General features: G+C 38.5%; 2 protein-coding genes across 2 annotated transcripts in view; both read left to right on the forward strand.

Moving 5' to 3' along the window:
* Positions 1–8,410: 8,410 nt before the first annotated feature.
* LOC111240316 lies at positions 8,411–12,161 on the forward strand. The gene is made up of 3 exons (XM_022770283.1): positions 8,411–9,236; positions 9,901–10,014; positions 10,769–12,161. The coding sequence occupies exons 1-3, from the start codon at positions 8,459–8,461 to the stop codon at positions 10,864–10,866; spliced, it is 990 nt and encodes a 329-aa protein (XP_022626004.1). The 5' UTR covers positions 8,411–8,458; the 3' UTR covers positions 10,867–12,161.
* Positions 12,162–13,310: 1,149 nt separating this feature from the next.
* Positions 13,311–21,128, forward strand: part of psmd1 (proteasome 26S subunit, non-ATPase 1) — a 43,266-nt gene continuing 35,448 nt past the window's right edge. Inside the window, exons 1-15 of the mRNA XM_022740654.1 lie at positions 13,311–13,476; positions 14,981–15,024; positions 15,603–15,676; positions 16,167–16,336; positions 16,642–16,850; positions 17,179–17,322; positions 17,745–17,971; positions 18,467–18,527; positions 18,659–18,787; positions 18,965–19,053; positions 19,163–19,241; positions 19,349–19,522; positions 19,694–19,805; positions 20,111–20,307; positions 20,769–20,864. Coding sequence (XP_022596375.1) covers positions 13,461–13,476; positions 14,981–15,024; positions 15,603–15,676; positions 16,167–16,336; positions 16,642–16,850; positions 17,179–17,322; positions 17,745–17,971; positions 18,467–18,527; positions 18,659–18,787; positions 18,965–19,053; positions 19,163–19,241; positions 19,349–19,522; positions 19,694–19,805; positions 20,111–20,307; positions 20,769–20,864 — 1,821 coding nt within the window. The 5' untranslated portion in view covers positions 13,311–13,460. The remainder of the gene's footprint in view (positions 13,477–14,980; positions 15,025–15,602; positions 15,677–16,166; positions 16,337–16,641; positions 16,851–17,178; positions 17,323–17,744; positions 17,972–18,466; positions 18,528–18,658; positions 18,788–18,964; positions 19,054–19,162; positions 19,242–19,348; positions 19,523–19,693; positions 19,806–20,110; positions 20,308–20,768; positions 20,865–21,128) is intronic.

Consider the following 21,128-nt stretch of genomic DNA (forward strand, 5'->3'; position numbering starts at 1 on the left):
ATAACAGAGATACTTTATTAAAACGTTCAACTTAATTCGGCAAAACTTTATTTCACTCAAGAGGCAAGATTCTTATCTTGATGATCACTCTAGTTTAAGTATAACTCAACATGAAACTATGGAGTTTGCTCTTAAGAGTACAGACATAAGTCTAGTCAATCTTTACTGAAATCTAGTAAATCTATTATGTACAGTTATCAACTAACATTTGTGATTGTTCTGAAGCTGCAACTGTTGTTGTGTCTAGAAAGATTTTACAGGCCCTTTCAAGGCTTTTTAATTACCTCGCCTCATCCTGCACTCGTTTCTGTGGAGCTTGTCGACTTTGGTGACCTCTGACCTGTCATGCACTGTGGGTTTAGTCTGACGTATTCAAGGTGTTACCATCTGTGCCGTGCCCCCACCCACCTCACCCCTCATCTCTCTCTATGGACAAGTCCTCTGTGTCCAGGCCCACTGGGCTGGAAAAGTTGCTTACAGTGGACTGTTTGTTTGGCTTTGTAAATGTCTCAGTCCTGGAGAAAGGATGGACAGAGAAGTAGCAGGGCTCCTGGAGGACCCTTGTGTTGTGTTTTTTCTTTCTGGTTAACAGTGCTCCAGAGGACTGTGGTTATCTGCACCTACGAGTTAACTTGTGACCCAGTGACCCCTGACTCTGTGTCTCTAAACAGAACAATAGCTGTTTCACAAACTTTACTTTACTAATGTGTGTGTGTGTGTGTGTGTGTGTGTGTGCATGCGCTTGTATGTGAACTTTTAGCCTTCAAGCAACCAATGTATTAAAGGATATACTTTATATGTTAGTCATTACATTACAACAAATAAATGAATATATGAATGAATATAAATTAAGCATATCAGTTTTGTGTACAGAAGAATTCTAAACTGTTAATGTGTATTTACAGGAGCGTGCGATCTCTTTTAGCCAGTTTAAAATGATAAAACACCAAGTGGAGATTATGAAAAACTATTTTAAAGAATGAAATGCTAAAACACAAGAATCAATAAATAAATAGTATACATAGTATAGATGAGGGGATGCAGATGAGAGACAAACAAAGCTGCTTAAGAAAAACTTTGAGACAAATTAATGACGATGTTGCACTGAAGCATTGTATTAAAACTGTAAACTAAGAAAAGTAGCCTTATTTTTAACTTGACAACTATGCATTTTGAGGGAATCTAATGGGTTTTAAATATACTACAAAAAAACCACATGTAGTAGAATTTTCTGAACCCACGAGGAGCCTGTAGCCCGCTGATTGACATTTAAAGTTCCTATAAAATATGGAAATCATCAACATTTGATGGCAACATCCTGTAACCGATACATGACATGAGGTTGCAACTCTGGCAACACATATGCACAATGATGAGCACAACTCCGTCTGAACAGAGAATATTGAGCTTGTTTTTGCCACCTAAAATGCATGATGATGAACATATGTGAAGTGGACTGAACAGGTGTGATCAGTGAGAGGAGCTTTTACATGGATTCATCTGATCAGGTCTATGTAAGGTAGTGGAAGAAGTAAAAGTATCAATATCACACTATAAAGATACTTACTTACTTATTTATAAAGTATTATCAGCAAAACGTGAAAATACAAAAAAAAAATCAGCTGTTTTACTTTGTTCCATAATAATGTGCATCGAATTTCATATAGTGAACAAATGTTTTGCATGTAAATGTTAATCTACAAACTAGTACTAGTACAGCAGGTACAATAATGTGGTGGAGCTAAAAAGTTCAAAATTTATGTGACACATTTAGTGGAGAACTCAAGTACAAGTAAATGTACTTACTTTCCACCACTGGGGTGTTTTCAGTGTGTGTGTGTGTGTGTGTGTTAGCACAGAGCCTCTCTGAATGATGAGCTGACTGCACCAGATACATCAAGCACCAGATGTAAGATGATCTTGTCAAAGGTTCCTGAATCCTTAGCAGCAGCCGTGTCAGCAAATGTACAAGTGCAAATCTACCACGCTCATTTATATTCCAGCCATTCATATGCTTATAGTTTTCACCAAACAGCCACAGCCTTCACTGTGTCAGCATGCTGACATGTGACTGACACTCGAGGTAGACCGTTGTATTGAGAAACATCTTTTGATGGGAAATCAGTGACGTCTGTGTGGTTTGAATCATTTCTGAAGATCAGTGTACAAATCAGCAGCTTAACCAGCTAAGCCATGTCCCACAGCCTTAAACAGATGGTGCTGCGGTGTCCACACACACCCAGGAATTCTCAGTGAGGGATGCATCATCCTTGTAGTAATGACACTGCAAACAAGAAGAGTTGGCCCTAACACTGAGAACACATCCCATGTAATCCTATTCATCATATTCATCATTCACCCTTCTCCCAAAGGAACTTGTTTTGTTATGACATGCTGATAGTGAGGGAATATTTGGCGGTGCACTGTGGTGTTGGGGATGCATTCAATAACACACAGTGCATGTTGCTCCGTGGATGGCAGTACCAGGGACTTGGGTTGGCTCAGACTTTAGGATCAGGCAAGTGAAAAATATCACTCTAAGTAGGAAAATTCTGCCATCTAGTGGATGAAGGTTTGAACAAGCTTTTACTGCAGAAAGGTAACTGAAGAGGTAATCCCCAACTATTATACAATCCTGCCATCTATAGGTTATTCTTTAACTGTTTGAGACACTGATGAAACTGTCTGTTTGGTAACACTCTAATTAGTAAATGATTTGTCCTTGTGTAATAATTTATGCAAGGCATTAAAGTACACATTATTAATTTGTAATGTACCCTCAACTAAAGAGTAGTAATCCATGTTAAAGTTTGTATAAAAATGCACAGCAAACCTACATTTTCAAATAGGAAAAATAAGAGGGATGTGATTGGGTATTAGAATGACTGGATAACATGTAAGGAAAGAAAACACATTCAAAAACCTAAAACGCATCATGGTTTGGAAAATCAGTCATGGACAGGAGATGTCCATTGTAGAAAAGGCTCTAAAACACAAAATGAAAATGTTTTTGTTCTGCCTTTAATCTTGTTTATTATGGTTGTAATAAAATTTGCATCAGTAATTTAAAGGGAATAAAAAATGCATTTGACCCTTACCATAACAAAGGTATATAGGCCTACAGTATCTCAAATGACGCAAATATATAATATTAAAAAGGAAAGAAAAACTGACACATTTAGTTTGGTGATGGGGATGGAGTAATGTTTAAATCACTTTCAATCTAGAATATTAGTATTAAATAATATTAGAGGGCAGTAGTTTTACTTTCACACATATCAACCTTCTGTCTTCAAAACTAGTACAGTTTTAAACTGTTCTAATGTATTAAAATTTATACTTCCACAATATTTTACAAAGAATGGTTGTAAATAACTGATTTAATTTATTTTAATCAGTGAGATTGTATTGAGCATTTCATAAATTAGTATCTTATTGTATCTAATGTGCAATATCAGTGAACTGGTGTAATTGCAGTGCTGTAACTTTAGACTAGATTTATAACATGGTAAGGTACTATATTTATTCAAGTGCCACTTTATTCTACTGTCAGTGACACCGGTAACCGGTAACCGGTGTGTGTGTGTGTGTGTGTGTGTGTGTGTGTGTGTGTGTGTGTGTGTGTGTGTGTGTGTGTGTGTGTGTGTGTGTGTGTCGCGCGCGCGCGAGTTTATTATTTATTTTACTGAGATATAACTCTAAGTAGAGTTCAGCAGAAAATAGTTTACAGGATTACTGCCAAACGTTTATATCAAAGTTTCCAGGAATAGAATACTCTTTCCAGAATTCCTTATCTGCATTCACTGGTGCGCCCTCTTGTGGAAGAATTCCACAACTACATGCATTTGTAAATATTAACCAATAGAAACAAATAGTATCCTCAATAAGGAGCAGGAGTCTAATGCAGATTATCTGTGGCAGTAACCATTTACACCAGTTAATACAATATATCCAGTATATTACATTATTTCATTTTATTCATTAGGATCACCATTAGATCATTGAAAGCAGAGAGTCAGGTCATGAATGTGGTTAACATCATGGCGACAATGCTGCTTTCAATTCTCCATAATTTATGAAAGCAAGGGAAGACAAGTCCACCATAAGATGACACTTCACAGTATATAAAATACTATAGACTTTTCGGTTCCGAAAATGTTCCGCGCGGTTCGCTAAAGGGTGCGATAACGTTCCCCTAAGGTAATGCAGAAAAGTTTACTAAACGTTAATTTTAGGTAAAATATGTGGTACGGGGAACGTTCCGCGAACGTTCCTATTGTGATATTATAAAATGATATATATTTTTTTGCCATTTTTGCCATTTTTCCCCTCATGGGGCCACCACTCCCCCTTGTCACAGCTTTTGTGAAGAGATGAAACCTGGCTGAAATGCAATACCTATTATTCCAGATCTGGGCTTTTGTGTGTGGTTTAAAACTGGGGCATTATGATGTTTCTTCCCAGGAACACCAACTCCAGAGCTGGATTTTCTTTTCTACTCACTCTGACAATGACGACAGCTTGTTTTGTGGCTCTGGGGCTGAGAAGCTGGACCATCATTGGTTTTGGTCAACTGCTTTTCTTACTGCTTCTTGGAACCGTATTTGCTGGTAAGAAATTTACACATTTACACTAAAAATATATGCATGAAAAATAATTTAACTGTTTTGTTCCATAGTGTTGTTTGCCACACATGACTGTGGTGTACTGTTATTGATATTTTGTGATGGTGTAACACACAGTGATTGCTTAAGCATAAAAATGTTACAGAAATGTGCTATGCATTGTTGTTCTCTGTTTCCCAAAAAAGGATAAGGTGTGATTATGACCCTTAACCCCTTAACCCAAGACCATTGACTTTGTAACATTCAAAATTGTGACATATTTTCCATTTCTGGAAAACAAGACAAAATGTGTTTGGAGAAAAACAGAATACTGGCAAGATCAACAATCACCAATTATCACCAACCAGTTACTTTGACTGACATGGAAAAAGTTAGCATCCCTTCTCTGTGCGGTGCTTAAGGTCATTCTGGAAAATGGAAACCACAAAATAAAAGGGAAGCAACCCTGAGGAAAAGTGGGAACACAAAAAATCCAGTTAATATCACATCATGATATTTAACAGTGTGAGTGTATTGCTGGGTGGATTTTATCTTTAAATAAAGCTGATCACTGTGACTTTGAACATCAGAATTTCTCTGTGAACACAAGTATCTGCAGTGTTGTTAACTTATTATTGTGTTGCCGTTCTGTTCTGAAATTTTAATTTTAACAGTGACAAACCATACAGTATTAGGATGAGAGGTCCTCTTTTTCTGTCTGTATTCTGTTGGTTTAATGTTCACTGAACAAAATGTCTTAGTTTCTTCAGAGGTATCTGAGCCGTGGAGAGGAACTGCCTCCAGGTCATCCGATAAACAACCACTCCCACAGCATTCCTTCGCCGCAGGTTATCAATGTTTCTCTGTACTTGCCTGAAGAGGAAACCAGGCCAAGTTAATATTAGTGCATTCCTGCCACATATTCATCCAACATTTTACTTTTTAACCATTTTAAAACCAAAAGCTCACGACTAAATGTTCTGTCTTCTCTGTGATGTGCCCACAGTCTTGCCAGTGCCACTGCAGATTCAATATGACACCAACCTGACAGAACATAATGTCCACAGGAGGAGAAGCTCTGCCTCTGCTGACACTGAAGACTCTGTTTTGCCTACAAATGTTCTGACCGCCTCTCATCTCTCCTCTCTCAGAGACCTGGTGTCAGACAAGAAAATCACAGGTTGCGCAGCTGCCCCACACCCTCCCCACAGCATGATGAAATGTTATCCGACCTGAAGATGAGCTGGACCAGCTACTACATTTTTTTTTTTGTGTCACTCTGCTCTCGTGGTAGATACAAGGCAAAATTATCAGCCTTAATTTAGCATTTAAAAAAAGAAAGTTAACTCTGTGCTAGCTTTATTCGTATCAGCTCTATCTGTGATCACAAAACTCCTCAATCAAACCTGACAGCTGCACTGCCTTTCTTATGAAAGCTAAAATAACCTCAGCTGGGTGGTGTAAGGCATTGAGTTAGAGTTTTAATAATAATTATAGTAGTTAATTTTAGTAGACTCTGGTATACTTCACAACCCTCCTGACCCTATCTGATGTTTCCGGATGCAATAACTTCCACTTACCCGCTGCCACCTATCCCTTGGCTCACATTAGTTGTTTTGTCTTTTTAAAGTGTAATTTTGAAGGCTTATAGACCTACTGGTACTGATGTTGTGCAACAAAAGAAGAGCAATAACACATTCAACCAAAAGCGCTGTTACACTCTAGAGGTTGAAACACTGTGTAGTTCACTGCTGCGTAACTTTAGGTGGTTGGGATAGAAAATCCACTCAGGTAAAGCTTTCAACCACAAGATGGCAGCAAAAGAAAGACTTTCAGCTAGGATGCTACTTTTTAAATGTGAATATTTTTATGCCAAAGCTGCTGAAAGTATTCACTGTTTCCACTGAGGTATTGCAACTGGATGGAAAAGCATGAACATGAATAAGACTGTTTCACATGAACAGACTCATCTTCATTTTGTGTTTGCACTGAGTCAAAATGGGAGGAAAGTCAACAGGAGCAAGTAAAATAAAGCAAAGTAAAGAAGCAAAATATTGTTGAACAGGTGTGTTCTGTCAAAAGGGCCAGAAACTTTAAAAATAACAGTGGTGTCCAGAGGGGGGAGAAAAAGAAGGAAGCAGAGTGTATAGCCAGCCATTGTTTAACACATCCGCCCACATCCCTTTAGGCAGACCATCATGGGATAGTGAAAAAAGTCCTCACTTAAACCAGTTCAATCACCTTTTATGTTTCATTTGCTCCTTTTGGATTATACATTCTGTCAAGGAAAGACATTGTCTCACAGTTTGGAAGAAATGTGTTCTGGCTTGACCCCACAAGGCATAGTGAAAAACTCTATATAAGAAAGATATAAGTTAAAAATACAAAATATTCCAATATATTATTGAAGCATGAAATGGAAAAAATGTGAAAATGAATATGGTTTTATTTTCCTTTGAAATAGGGAAAATTCAAGGAAGAACAAAATGACTGGTTGATATCTGATATTTAATAAAAGGCTAAAGTCAGTTCAGTGTAACCCAGCTTGCAACAATTGTTTAACCTAAATATGAATATTAGCTGTAAAAACAGTTGTTTGTGTCATTCTTCTAGTGTAAGTCATATGAAAACTTCACTTTTTTTTCTTTCTTTCTTTCTTCTTTTTCTTCTTTGGTTTAAAGTTCATTTAGGTCTCCGTGTATCTCTCAGCGGACCAGATAAGCTTCTTGACCCTCAGCTCCTCCTCTCCCTCAGCAAAGAGGTTAGTAACTCTTTTAAAGACAAATAATAAAGCTTTTAGTAAATCAATATTGGTAGAAAAGTAAATAAAATTAAATATATATTTTTTTAAGAGTAAAAACCCAAAGAAGCAATTAGCCTATATTATCAGTTAGACTGTAATGACCTGAGAAACCAGCGCATGGAGATTTTGTCTGAAGAGATGCCAAACAACAAAGTCACTGCCCAACTAATCAATGATCGCAGAGTCTAAAGGTCAAAGGCTGAAACCTGTGTGTTGGTCAGATTGTATGGTATATCATTTATTCATGGGTAAACAATGAGGCAATCCCACACACACACTCAGCAACTGAAGTTATTTCATTTGTCTTTAAGTCCATGAACTTAGTGGCATTTCAGACCGACAGCACCTTTTAATTACAACGGAGGCATGAGTGGATTAAAGGATTAGAGTCTGGAGAACTCAATTGTTGACTTTTGATGTAGTGGAAGGTGGAAGGTATTCAAAAGGTCAAGCATTACTGAAACTATTCTTGACAAATATGTGGAAGAAGCAGGAGACACAATTAAAGCTCTTGTGCTGAAGTTAGTGCTTATGACTGTCGTGTCCTTGTTTTTTCTTTTCTGTGGGAAGCCTGGAATCTACAGCACTGGAGGGGAGGCAGGACTCTTTTCCATGAGAATAGTGGGAATAAAAAAAGTGAACTCTACAGCCTGAGATTTCATCATCCACAGCTTACACCACGTCTTTTGCATTACTTATGAGAACTTAATGAAATAAGGACAATGCTATGTCTTCTTGAAGACCACGTTATATGATCTTTTTGAGGAAATTAATTAAATTTTATTTTCAAACCGATGTTTTGTGTTTAATTAACCATTAAAGATTAACTACATTGTCTTGGGACAAGCCTGTGCTCCATGCAGCGACTGACAGTTGACCACGCCCATTAAATGGATAAGCCAATAGCAATACGCGCTGAACATTTATTCCCTCCCTTTTACTGGTGTTCATGATGACCGTGAGGAAGTTCACCGGTCACTAAGGCAGCGATAGATGACTTGGCGGTCCATTGTAAATAAAAACGGATCAGCGCAGCCGTCATTGCGCAAGGATGGAAGACCCAGAGTCCCTGGAGGACACGCTGCCCGAGGAGGAGAGGGAGTTTCAGAGGATTATAGCCCTGATCGGTGGCAAAGAGAGGATTTATTTGGTCAGCGATGCCTGTCAAAGTAAAGAGGTGGACGCGGATGACGCCGGAATATTGCAGGAGTTCATACGTGACATGTTTCACAGCAGCAGCCACGCGAACAGCAACAGACAGCCCTGCTCCTTTAATTCAAGCAATCACGACGACGCTGCAAGTGCAACCCACGGCTGCAGCAAGACAGAGGCAGCCAAATGTAACGAAATACCTATGACAGTGAGGCCCAAGGGTTTGGATTTGAGAGCGTGCCCGCTGGGAGAGGACAGGCAGAAGGAGAAGCGGCCGACGCACAACGGCAACGCTCAGAGGACAGCAACAAGGAGGGCAAACATTTACAGCATAAAGCGAGCGATAGACTCTCCCATCATCATTTTCATCTTCAGACAGACATTTGTCAGCAAAGATTCCAACGAAGTGTGCTTGAAAGAGATCTTGAAGGACGTGAAGGCACGTACGAAACGTGCCACAATCGCCCGACCAGCCCTGATTGGATTAATACGCGCCAGACAGGAGAGCGCCGAGACGCATCAGTGTGTGCAACTCCTGGAGAGTCTGATCCGCTCAGTGTTCTACAAACATCCGCCGGAGGCAATATGGGCCGGTTGTTTCATCCCAAAGACAGAGGACAAAATTCTCAGCATCAAGCAAAACACGTGCAGAGTCATACACTCATCTCAAACAGCAGGTGTAATAACACACATTGTCCATGTTATTTGAAGTAGCTTGTAGTTCGTGTAATATAATGTAAAAATTATGAAATATTCAATTTGGATTCACACATGAACTTTTTTTGCTGGAGCACACGTCATCAGGGCAGATGCTTGTTGACGTGAAGTTTGAACCCTGGCCACCATGCAGCTTTGGTGATGCATATACACTAGGCCTATTTGACAGCCAAAATGAACACAGGCTACAGATTCTGACACTTTTAAAAAACACTTTAAATGATGGTTTTACTGCACAGATATCACACAATATCCAGTGCCATTGGAAATAAAATAAGTTCACCAGACCTTTATATAACCATAGAATCACAAAGTATCCAAAGCAATATAAATGGCAGTTATAGTGATATCCCGGTAGATTAAATACCTTTGTTTATGATGGGATAATTGTAAAGCCATTCATGGGTAGTCACAGTGGAAGTTCTTGCAGAAATATTTGGCAAACACTAATTTGTGTTAGTGCACTCCATTATGTAGGTCAATCCATGACATTCACAAGACCATGCACACATTTTTCTTCCCAGGCTTAGTTGCAAAGACCCAGGAACAAAGGGAGCATTCATGACACAATCAGTCTCTTACATAAGCTGCCAAATGGTTAAAGACTTTATTATTGCCTTTTAGATAATACGGGGGATAGAGGGAACCCGCTTTTCTGGCCATTCCAATGTTTGTTCTGGCCTCAACGAAGAGGAGCTGGAGGCCAGGCCAACAACTCTGCAATCACCAGGCAAAGAGGTAGCTGCACGCATCATCCCAAAGCTGGATTCTTTTCGCGTTTTTTTTCTTTTCTTTTCTTTTCTTTTCTTTTCTCTTTCCTTTTTTTTCAATTTTATACAACAACTTAGTCCCACTGTTCAGGGTTCTCCTGAGCCCAAGACTGGAGCCTATCCCAGGATTGCACTATTTGGGCAAAAGGCATGGATATAGGTTGCCAATCTATCACCTGGCCAACAGACAGACAAAGACATTCACACATTAACTCTCCAAAGAGCTTCTCTTTGGTTCAGGTTTCATATGGTGATGATAAACTGTTATGTACAAATCTGCACTAGAGCAGAAGCAGAAAAGACCAACTTTAATATACGCTACCAGGATGCAATGTGGAAAATATTTATAAATATAAATATAAAACAGTGACTTCTGTACTTTTTCAGAAATTCAGAAAATAAAAAGAAATTCTTTCCCATTACAACCACTGCCTCTCCAGATTCAGGTGGTAATGTGCAAATGAAAAACTCTGGAAACAAAAAGTAAATTGAAACACTTAAAACAAAATAACCTCTGTAATGGACTGATCATCAGATTCAATATTTGCACAACAGGGTAACAGCATTTTAATGTTGAATTGACCATTTAGCCATGAAGGCAAATGCTACAATACTGCTTGTAGGAAACAGAGGAATAGTTGAATTCCACTGCAATCTGATTTGTATTAACTTGTATGTATGAACTCAATTCCACTGTAAGTAACTATAGAATTGTTTTTCAGGTGACACAGGAAGTGTAGAGGAAGGCACCCCTCTGAAAATCAGTTCCATTACTGTTGGACGTCATGTGGATGGAGAACCAGCTGGAGGGAACAGCTGATGTCAGGACACATGACCTTTGGCCTGCAGGCCTATGTGGTGGACCATCCTGTTTTTACTGTGAAGAGAAAAATTTGCGTCATGGTGCTACAGAACTTTAGTGCATTTAGTATTTCTTAACGGTGCTTAATATCCTCACTGCTGAGCCAAAACGATTCCTGTCTTCAAGCAATATGTTGTTTGATGGTCAACTCTGTTGCCATCTTGCTGATTTACACGTTGTCTTTGATATCTAATGGTTAGTTACAAAGGGATTTATTGTGTATGTGCAGATCAGTCATACAAGCTGTATCACATTAACAGCAATTTAGCTTATTATAGGTTGGGAATGCAGAATAGCGACATTTTACGTAAAAGTATTCCTTTAACATGATCCATAGTCAAACACAGGTCAAGATTACCTTCTGGACAAAGAGGGCAACTGATCCATGGGCCACAAGAGTTACTGTATCAACTGCTTAATGCGAGGTAAACCAGTTGGACATTTATTTGGGAATATACACCATTAAAGCACAATATCAACCATTATAAGGGTCTTGAGACGGGTTGTACCTTATTATTGTACCTAACTGTAAAGCCTTATCTTGAAAAGGGTCCCTGTGTGTGGAACACCTGTTTATTCACATGGCAGCAGTGCAAAGCATAAAATCCTGCAGATACAGGTCAGGAGCTTCAGTTAATGTTCACATCAAACATCAGAATGGGGGAAAAATGTGGCCTGTGGTGGTGTAATGGTGTGGGGAATGTTTTCTTGGCACACTTTGGGCTCCTTAAAACCAATTAATTATCATTTGAATACCACAGCCTATCTGAGTATAATTGTTTACACAATTTACCATCTTCTAATGGCTACATCCGGCTTGATATTGCACCATGTCACAAAGCAGAAGTTGTTTCCTGAACATGAAAATTAGTTCAGTGAAATTCAGTCACATCCACAGTCACCAGATCTGAATCCAGTAGAACACCTTTGGGATGTGTCCCTGATAAAGTGCCCACTGAGTGTGTATATTTTGCATATTACTATGTTATTGTTAAATTATCGCACAGCTAATCCTGTCAGCTAAAACTGTACTCACTGCATAGAGAACAGGAGTAATGAGTTTGTAAGGGACCCAGCCCTTTTAATTTTGTTCTGGCCATGGTCAAACAATGTGAATCTTTTTCTTTTCTTTTTTTTTTTTAAACTTTCATTTATTAGGATTTTGTGCCTTAGATCAGTGCTATGACTATAGCATTATCTTTAACAGCAATGGTGCAGTCTGCTTTTCACTTTTAGTTTTAATGTAGGTTACAAACAGGTCCTATAAATAAACACATTTAAACTTGTGTGCATCTCATCTCTTTTGAAAAAGTACAATCTTTCCCTGTTCTCGCACCAGACTAAAAGTCAGATATTGATTTAGAGGGCAGCTGGTATAAGTGGAAACATCCTTCAGACAACACTGTACTGCTATGTGCTACTTTTGCCAACATGACAGCCTCACTGAATTCAATTAGTATCATGATATGCAAACTTTTTTTCCTTTACTGAACTCTTAAGCTAATACGATGAAAAAGGCATCATATATTACATATATATCATTCAAAGTCAAATACCATAATTTGAACAGCAAAAGAGACAAATATGAATTGTTGCTAAGTGAATTGTACACAATGTGAGTATATTCTTAAAACTTTTTACTCACCAGTCTTTATTAGAAAACTCAGAAGAAGCACATAGAAGTGTGCAACACTAGTCAATATGAGGTCAAGATCATATAATACCAATAAAAGTACTATTATACAAACAAACAACATAATAAAGTAGAGCCACAGGAATGCTACATACAGTTTTACCAATAAGGGTCATCTTTAAATAACAACATGATGAAACATACATATACTACTTGCACCTTACAAAATAATAGAGATGTAGCTTTAATTTCATTAACCAGAGCCAGAAAAAAAGGTTTGCTGTGGATATAATATTTGGACCAAATGATGAGATTGATCATGTAGAATTGTCTTACAATTCCAGCTGAAAGTGTCATTGGGAAAAAAACCATAATCAATATAAATGGTTTTAAGGAGATGGTTGTAAGATAATGGCTTGAATCTGTGAATCAATTTAAAGATTATGACTTTTATTTTTTTACTGATCATATATTTGTGGGATAATAGGCTATAACATGATCCTTTCCAGTCGAGTCAGTCGAGTAAATAGCATGGATGTGTGGTACACAGAAAAGCCGGTCCATAAATACGTCATATTACAATATTTTCATAATTCCTTTTAAATACGATGAGAAACTGTGAGACAATATTAGACTTAATCAACCAAACACGGGTTGGTCCAATGGATGAAGATATAGCGGATATTATAATAGTTCGTTGTGTCTTTTTAGTCAGGCGCAAATGAGGCCTAGCAAAACCGGAGGTCCTTTAGAAGGGGACTTGCGGCGGTGTTGGACAAAAAGAAGTTAGCAACGGCTGCATCTGATTCTTCGGTCTACTACAACTATTGTATCTTCTTTAATTCCCCCCCAAAAAATCGCACGGAATTCCACCGTCGAACCAGGATCTTGGGGCTGAGGAGGGAATAAAGAGCCAGTCATGATAACATCTGCCGGTAAGTCTTAAAAAGTGTCTTTATTTTGGTAGCCGTGGCTTTAGCTAGCTGCCATTGATTTAGCTGAGTCACACAGCTAATGTAGCAATAGGCAGGCAGCCGTTCACCGGTGACAGATAATAAATCCACCAAAAATGTTATTCACGAAGGAAAAACTCTTTGAAATGTGTCTTTGCTGTAATGAGGCAACGATTTTAACCACTTAAAGTATATTAAAATATAGGAATTCATTATAAGCTGTAGTAACAATAATGCTAACTGTGTTGTACAGAATCTCTGCTTCTCAGATAATAACATGTTCAAGTTCGTTTTTATGAAAACATAAGAATGGTTTTCGTCTTGGTAACGGTTCGCAAAGAAACAGGTGTTATATCGCCATCTGTCCCTTTTAATACATCCTACTGAGTTTTTCCAAACATGTTCAAATTTAATCATTTACCCTGCTCTTATTGCCTCGTTACAATAATCAGAATTTCTAAATCAGATTTGGAGTTGTATCATTAAATATAGCTGGTATCCCCCTTATTTGAATATATATATATACATATATATATATATATATATATATATATATGTATATATGTTCTCATTTTATTTTATTAATTTACTGAATGGCAAACTTTCAATTAAAGGCACTTTCCTTCCAATGTCTGTTATCCTTTGAGCCCCAGACCAAAAAACTTGTGCTACTTCCATTTGAGAGCTGAGACTATCAATTAATTTACCAATAAGCATAAAATTTGAAAATTGATCATATGATAACAGATATGATAAACACAACAGTAATGCAAGAACTCAGTGACATGTGTAAGGGTTTTAGTGAAACAGACAGAACCCGTGTGCTGACAACGGCTTTATAACCAAGAAATACAATAGGCTAAAATTGATAAAGTGAAACAACAGAAGAGTTACACCTAGTAATTTTTACTCAGATTTTACTCAAATCATACTGTGTCACTAACCATTCTGACTTCAAAGGGTCAAGAGCGTCAATTACAAAAATGAACGAAAACATTAACGACTTAATAACAGAGAAAACTATTCAGTGACGTCTTTATGGCCGTTTTCACAATTAAGTTGAATGTGAGACAACTTTGATGCTCTCGTGTCAATTTGATTGCATTAATGACTTACAATGGAGGGTTAATAGCAAGCTTTATAGCTCATTTTGCTTATAGAACCAGGGCTAATGACATGTTGCTTGACAGTGACATAAACCAATTAGTGTGTGTGAAAACCTTACTAAAACAGTAGTCTGCACAGCAGTATTCCACTGAGGCTAATGGGGTTAATGAGGAAACCATTATGGAGAAAAGCACTACAGCCTCTGTATGTTAATGCTATGTAATTCACTAGACCGCTTTTCAATATAATGTACAAGTGACTCATTTTATGTCTTGTAAAAACGTATGATATTTAAAATCTGTATATTGATGAAAAAGGTGTATAAACTTCTTGAGTCAAAAAAACCACTTAATCAATTTTGTTTTCAATTTTTTTTTAGCCGGAATTATTTCGCTCCTTGATGAGGAGGAGCCACAGCTCAAGGTAAGAACTGCTTGATAAGTGGTGGACCAGTTGGCTGAAGATGGCAGACTCGCATGTCATAACGCTATTCAGAACTATAGAGATTACATGCAAATGTGTTTTTACTTACTGGTAAAAGCACACAAGTTGTAGGGTACTAGCTCCTTATGAACTGCTTTATAACAAAAGTGACTTCTGGAGGTTTTCCTTAGTCCTTTTAAGTGTGGCATGAAGTCCTCTGTACAGAAAAGGAGGCACATAAAGTATAAAGGATAGTAAAGAGTTATATTGATCCGTCTGCTCTCCGTGTGCATTCTTTGGTTTCACTTCCAATGTATGATGGACCAAATGCAGTAAAAGCTTCACCTTTTCTAATTGCTGTTATAGTCAGCTTTGATACGTTCATGTAAGACTTGAATAATATAACACAGAAGTTCAAGCTCAGTATGAAATGAACCTTCACATCAACTTTCTTCATGGACAGAAGATATTGAGAAAAAACTGAGCTTGATGTTAAATAATGAGACAGTTTCAATCTCACACAAGCTAATATGTAAATGTATTAAATTATGTGAATGCAACATCTATTTCATTTGCAGGAGTTTGCTCTGCACAAGCTAGACTCCATCGTGAATGACTTCTGGGCTGAGATTTCAGGATCAGTAGATAAAATGTAAGTACCAATACTATGAGCTTGGAAAGTAAAACTGACTTGAGAATGTTACATTAGGCTCATACCTTCTTTATTTCAGTGTTTGCAATAGGGAGAAGGATTTACTTTAAATCAAAACACACCAAGTGCTTGCCAAAATCACCTGCCTTGTCAGTGGTGACACATTAAACACAGTATTAGCACACAACAGCAGATGCAGACAAATGTAGCAGGGCAGTGCAGTTTGCAATGTGCCTCATTTTCAGAAGCAGAGTGCTGAATATCCCTGTGGTGGGTATGATTGAGAGGGTTTCTCGAGCAGATCTCTTACTCCTTCCGAATGTAAGAGGTTACTGCTCTATGGCACAAACTGCTCTGTGGGTCATAGAAAACACAGCTTGTGTAGCTTTTGTAATACATGTAATTTATGTATTTGTATTAATTTGTAACCGAAAAATATCTCATATTAGTGTAAATTTTCAGTCTTATCTAACCATTTGTTCACTCACAGTGAGGTCTTGTATGAGGATGAAACATTCCGGAGCAGGGAATTTGCTGCCCTGGTGGCCTCGAAGGTTTTCTACCACCTCGGAGCCTTTGAGGAGTCTCTGAACTATGCTCTTGGTGCTGGAGATCTCTTCAATGTCACAGATGACTCGGAATATGTGGAGACCATTATTGGTGAGTGATAAAACAAAAACACTTGACCTCATTTACCTAACTTACCTGCTTGTTTAGTGATCTCGTGACATTTCTGTTGCTTGGAGACTGCCGTGATCCTGATCCTCTGCTAGCGTGAAGTAAAAAAAGTAACTTAAATGGAAAAATAAACAAATTCTTTCTTGCCATCAGCTTACAAAACTGACAGGGTTTTCTGGTAGAGAAAGCTAATAAATGACATACGGAATAAGATGTTGACTTGAACTACATTGCTGATTCCAGGAGTGAAATGGACCCTCTTTTCATCCCTTTTTTGTGTCTCATAGCCAAATGCATTGACCACTATACCAAGCTGCGGGTGGAGAATGCAGAGCTGCCAGAGGATGAGGAGAAGAAAAGCATTGACCCTCGCCTTGAGGGCATTGTCAACAAGATGTTCCTGCGTTGCCTTGACGATCACAAGTACAAGCAGGCCATTGGCATTGCCCTGGAGACCAGGCGCCTTGACATGTTTGAGAAGACCATCTTAGAATCGGTCAGCAGCTATTATTACTCACAGCTGATTTGACATTAGTTTGGAATATCTCCTGCTAGCTTTAATACTGAACATAATAGCTCTAAGTCTTTTACGAGAGTGTAGCACACTATGCACGATAATACCCTATAAACCTTGATAGAGCTTATGAGAATCAGTTTATTCTAATACAATAGATGGCTTAGAATTGGTCTACATTACTAGTACGAGCATTATTCTCATACAAGAGTCTAGATTTTGATTACTGCAGGTGACTGTCTAGAAGTACTCCCTCCATGTCACAAAACACATTGATAACTGTTACTTTTTTCTTTATCTTCTCATGCAGAATGATGTGAGTGGCCTCCTTGCTTACAGCCTGAAGGTGTGCATGTCCCTGATGCAGAATAAGAAATTCCGTAACGAGGTGTTGCGAGTGCTGGTCAAACTCTACATGAATTTGGAAAAGCCTGATTTCATCAATGTCTGCCAGGTAAACATAAAGTGTAAAGAAATTCAGAATTATTGTAATTATGTAATTATATTTGGTGCTTTTTCAATTAATCGTTGGTTGTTGGGGAATTTTAACATATACTTTTACACTTTTTACTTATTAACTTACTGAATTCTTTGATTACTTGCAGTATTTTTGATGAGCATCTATTGTACTGATGCTGCTATATTATAATTTGTATATTATCATGAGCTTGATGCTCAACATATAAAATATTATTTCTCTTTGTTAGCTAAGGCTACTATAGTCCTGAGTCATACCAACGGCATATATTTCATGCATTATTTAGCAGTTATAGGTACTAATCTTGTGTATTGCTCCACTTCTTCTTCTTCTTCTTTTTTCCAAAAAATGTTAACCTAAAATCCATCTCCAATCCTTTTTTCTCCTCACCTCTGTAGTGCCTGATATTCCTGGATGACCCGCAGGCTGTGAGTGACATCCTGGAGAAACTAGTGAAGGAGGACAACCTGCTGATGGCTTATCAGATCTGTTTTGACCTGTATGAGAGTGCCAGCCAGCAGTTCCTCTCCTCTGTCATCCAGAACCTGCGGACTGTTGGAACGCCTATTCCCGCAGTTCCTGGCTCTACAAATACAGGAACTGTGCCCACGCCTGACAAAGACAGGTGGGAAGGGGAAAATAACAACAACACTCTAGTACCTAGGTTGATGCACTGTGTCTATGGTTCCCGTCAAAAGAGCTTAGGGCTTTTTCACTGCTTATGGTTCTGTTTAGACTCTCTGTGAGTCTGCAAACCTATATGGTGTTGCTCATAATTAGTCACAACAGTGAATACAGTAAATGAGGACACTAGTAAGGTACCAAAAGTCATCAGGCAGTATGCAGAACATTGAACATACGAGTAGAAAGATTCAGTACACAAGTTAAGATAATCAGTCAGAATATTTAGCCCCACAGGCTTTATGCTTTGGTGTGTAGCCTTTTCGTACATCATCGAGTTATACTTGCTGAAATGAACTTAAATGGCCCAAGAGGTCAAGTACAGGAAATATATGGGACCTGAGGTACTAACTTAAACTCGACTGGGCTTATTTTAGGCAAATATTTTAGTTTATTTTTACTTGTCAGCACTGATTAAGTTGTTTTTTGTGTGTTGCAGTGATGCAATGGAGACAGATGACAAGGCTGGTAGCTCCCCCGCTGGGAAGCCAGCAGAAACAGTAAGCCCTTAAGATTGTTTTGTGTTGCAGCACTTTTGTGATACCAGGTGCCAGTTGTCATTTTTCTGTCAAAATAGAGCAACTTTGATTTATTTGACAGATCATCATATTGCTTTCCTGTGTTTTTGTAGAAAGATGAGCCCAAAGACCAGAATGCCAAGATGATCAAAATCCTTAGCGGGGAGATGGCCATTGAGCTGCACCTGCAGTTCCTAATCCGAAATAACAACACAGATCTAATGATCCTCAAAAACACAAAGGTAATGTAGGCTAGCAACAAGATGAAATGGTTAGAGAATATAATTGATTATAAACTATAAATAAACATAACAAACTATTGTTTGCTTGATCTGATGAACTGCAGATTGTGTCACTGAATGTGTTGTTACAGCTTCCATGTGAGCTTTTTTTTTTTTTTCTTTTCTTCATCATTCCAGGATGCAGTCCGAAATTCAGTTTGCCACACAGCCACAGTAATAGCTAACTCTTTCATGCACACGGGAACCACAAGTGACCAGTTCCTGAGGTAACTGTGTCAGAACACAACAATCTTATTCCATAGCTTGAATAGAGAGACATAAAACATACTTACTCCAAGTGACATTTAGACTAAAACTTTTGCTTGTACTTAACAGAGAAAACTTGGAATGGCTTGCAAGAGCCACCAACTGGGCAAAGTTCACAGCTACAGCAAGTCTGGGTGTCATCCACAAGGTAAATTTATGTCACAATGATGAGAATATATTGCGAATCAAAAAACATAATTAATTTTATTCCAGATTCTGTATTTAATTTTGAACATAACATGTTGTGTTTTTCAGGGCCATGAGAAAGAGGCGCTCCAGTTAATGGCCACCTACTTGCCCAAAGACACCTCCCCTGGCTCAGCCTACCAGGAGGGAGGAGGCCTGTACGCTTTGGGACTCATTCATGCCAACCATGGTGGGGACATTATTGACTACCTGCTCAGTCAGCTCAAGAACGCCAGCAATGATGTGAGTATTTTGATGTTTACTTTGAATGCTGGTTTATTGTCAAATATATACTTGAATGTGAGTCACAAAGTGATTAGCTGAGACCTGCAGCTAGTTGAAATCACTCTGTCAGCTGGTTGGTTTTATGTTTTGTGTTCCATCTCTCATGGTCTGCTTTCTTCTTTTGCACAGATTGTTCGCCATGGTGGTGCCCTTGGCCTTGGATTGGCTGCATTGGGCACAGCCAGACAGGATGTTTACGACCTCCTTAAGTCCAACCTGTACCAGGATGATGCTGTCACCGGTATGTAGGCAGTCGACAGTTCTGGTCTTCACCATTGTGCTTACTAAAAATAACCTTTTAACAAAAATCTATTATAAGCATTTTTACTTCCTGCTCGTCTCGACCAGATTGTTAATAACTGAAATGAATGATGTGTGGTCAAACAGATAAAAACAAGAACTAACAAACTCCTTTATCCTGTATACTACGGCTAGTGATTTTGCCACATGTCTATAATGTGCATAGCTGTTTAATCTAGTGTAGTAATGTACACTAAGAAATATCTGTTGATTGAGCAATTCTGACAATATCATGTAACCTCCCAGGTGAAGCTGCAGGCCTGGCTCTGGGTCTGGTCATGCTGGGCTCCAAGTCAGCCCAGGCCATTGAGGACATGGTAGGCTATGCTCAGGAGACACAGCACGAGAAGATCTTACGTGGCCTGGCAGTGGGAATTGCCCTCGTCATGTATGGACGTATGGAGGAGGCTGATGCCCTCATTGAAAGCCTTTGCAGGGACAAGGTAAGGCTGGAATGCACTCAGAGCAAATCATGTACACCATAAGGTCAGAGTTGCTTTATTTTCCAACAACAATGAAGATTTTCTTTATTTTTGTGGCACAGTTTATGCCTATAGTAGCACGATACATGTGGAATGGCTGGATTAATTCAAAAAGAAAATGTAGGTGGGAGGGTATTACAAAAAAAAAAAACTCAGTGTCTTATAAGGTCATTGCACTTCATAACCTTGCAGTGACAAGTTCTAATGTTTGATGCACTGAGTCCTGCACGTACTCATACAACCCCAGGTTTTGTTTGTGTATTTCATGTCATATGGGAGGCTCTTCCTCTGTACTGTGTGCCAGAAGCCCTTCTATAAGAGCTGGATATGGGAAATGACTCAAATTATGTTTATTTTAGTTGTACATTACAAAGTCACACACAAAGACTCAAAGCTCTGCTTCCTTTCACTGTCTATGATAGGACCCCATCCTGCGGCGCTCTGGTATGTACACTGTGGGAATGGCCTATTGCGGCTCCGGGAACAACAAGGCCATTCGACGCCTGCTACATGTCGCTGTGAGTCTTTCTTCACAACACAGTATTTCACTGAGTGAAAGACAGGTTTATCATGCTGGTAGTGAAACAGATGCCAAGCGCAATGACCAGGCCTGTGTAACTGTAGCTGGCATCATAATTCATATTACTTTATGTTTATTAAATACAATTGATACTATCTTCTGTTGGAAGGGAAAGATTTGATTATCCTTAAATGATTAAGGATTAATTTAAGGATTCATGTATGTGTCATTCAGTGTGCTTTCAGTGGCTATATTTGCAAAC

This window comes from Seriola dumerili, unplaced genomic scaffold (genome assembly GCF_002260705.1).
Source record: "Seriola dumerili isolate Sdu_G_001 unplaced genomic scaffold, Sdu_1.0 BDQW01000002.1, whole genome shotgun sequence".
NCBI lineage: Eukaryota > Metazoa > Chordata > Actinopteri > Carangiformes > Carangidae > Seriola > Seriola dumerili.

Excerpts from the sequence above, each read along its gene's own strand:
- LOC111240316 (XM_022770283.1), top strand. The coding sequence starts at position 8,459 with ATGGAAGACCCAGAGTCCCTGGAGGACACGCTGCCCGAGGAGGAGAGG. Across the intron at positions 9,237-9,900 it reads ACACTCATCTCAAACAGCAG|ATAATACGGGGGATAGAGGG; the intron begins GTGTAATAACAC and ends ATTGCCTTTTAG. Across the intron at positions 10,015-10,768 it reads TGCAATCACCAGGCAAAGAG|GTGACACAGGAAGTGTAGAG; the intron begins GTAGCTGCACGC and ends ATTGTTTTTCAG.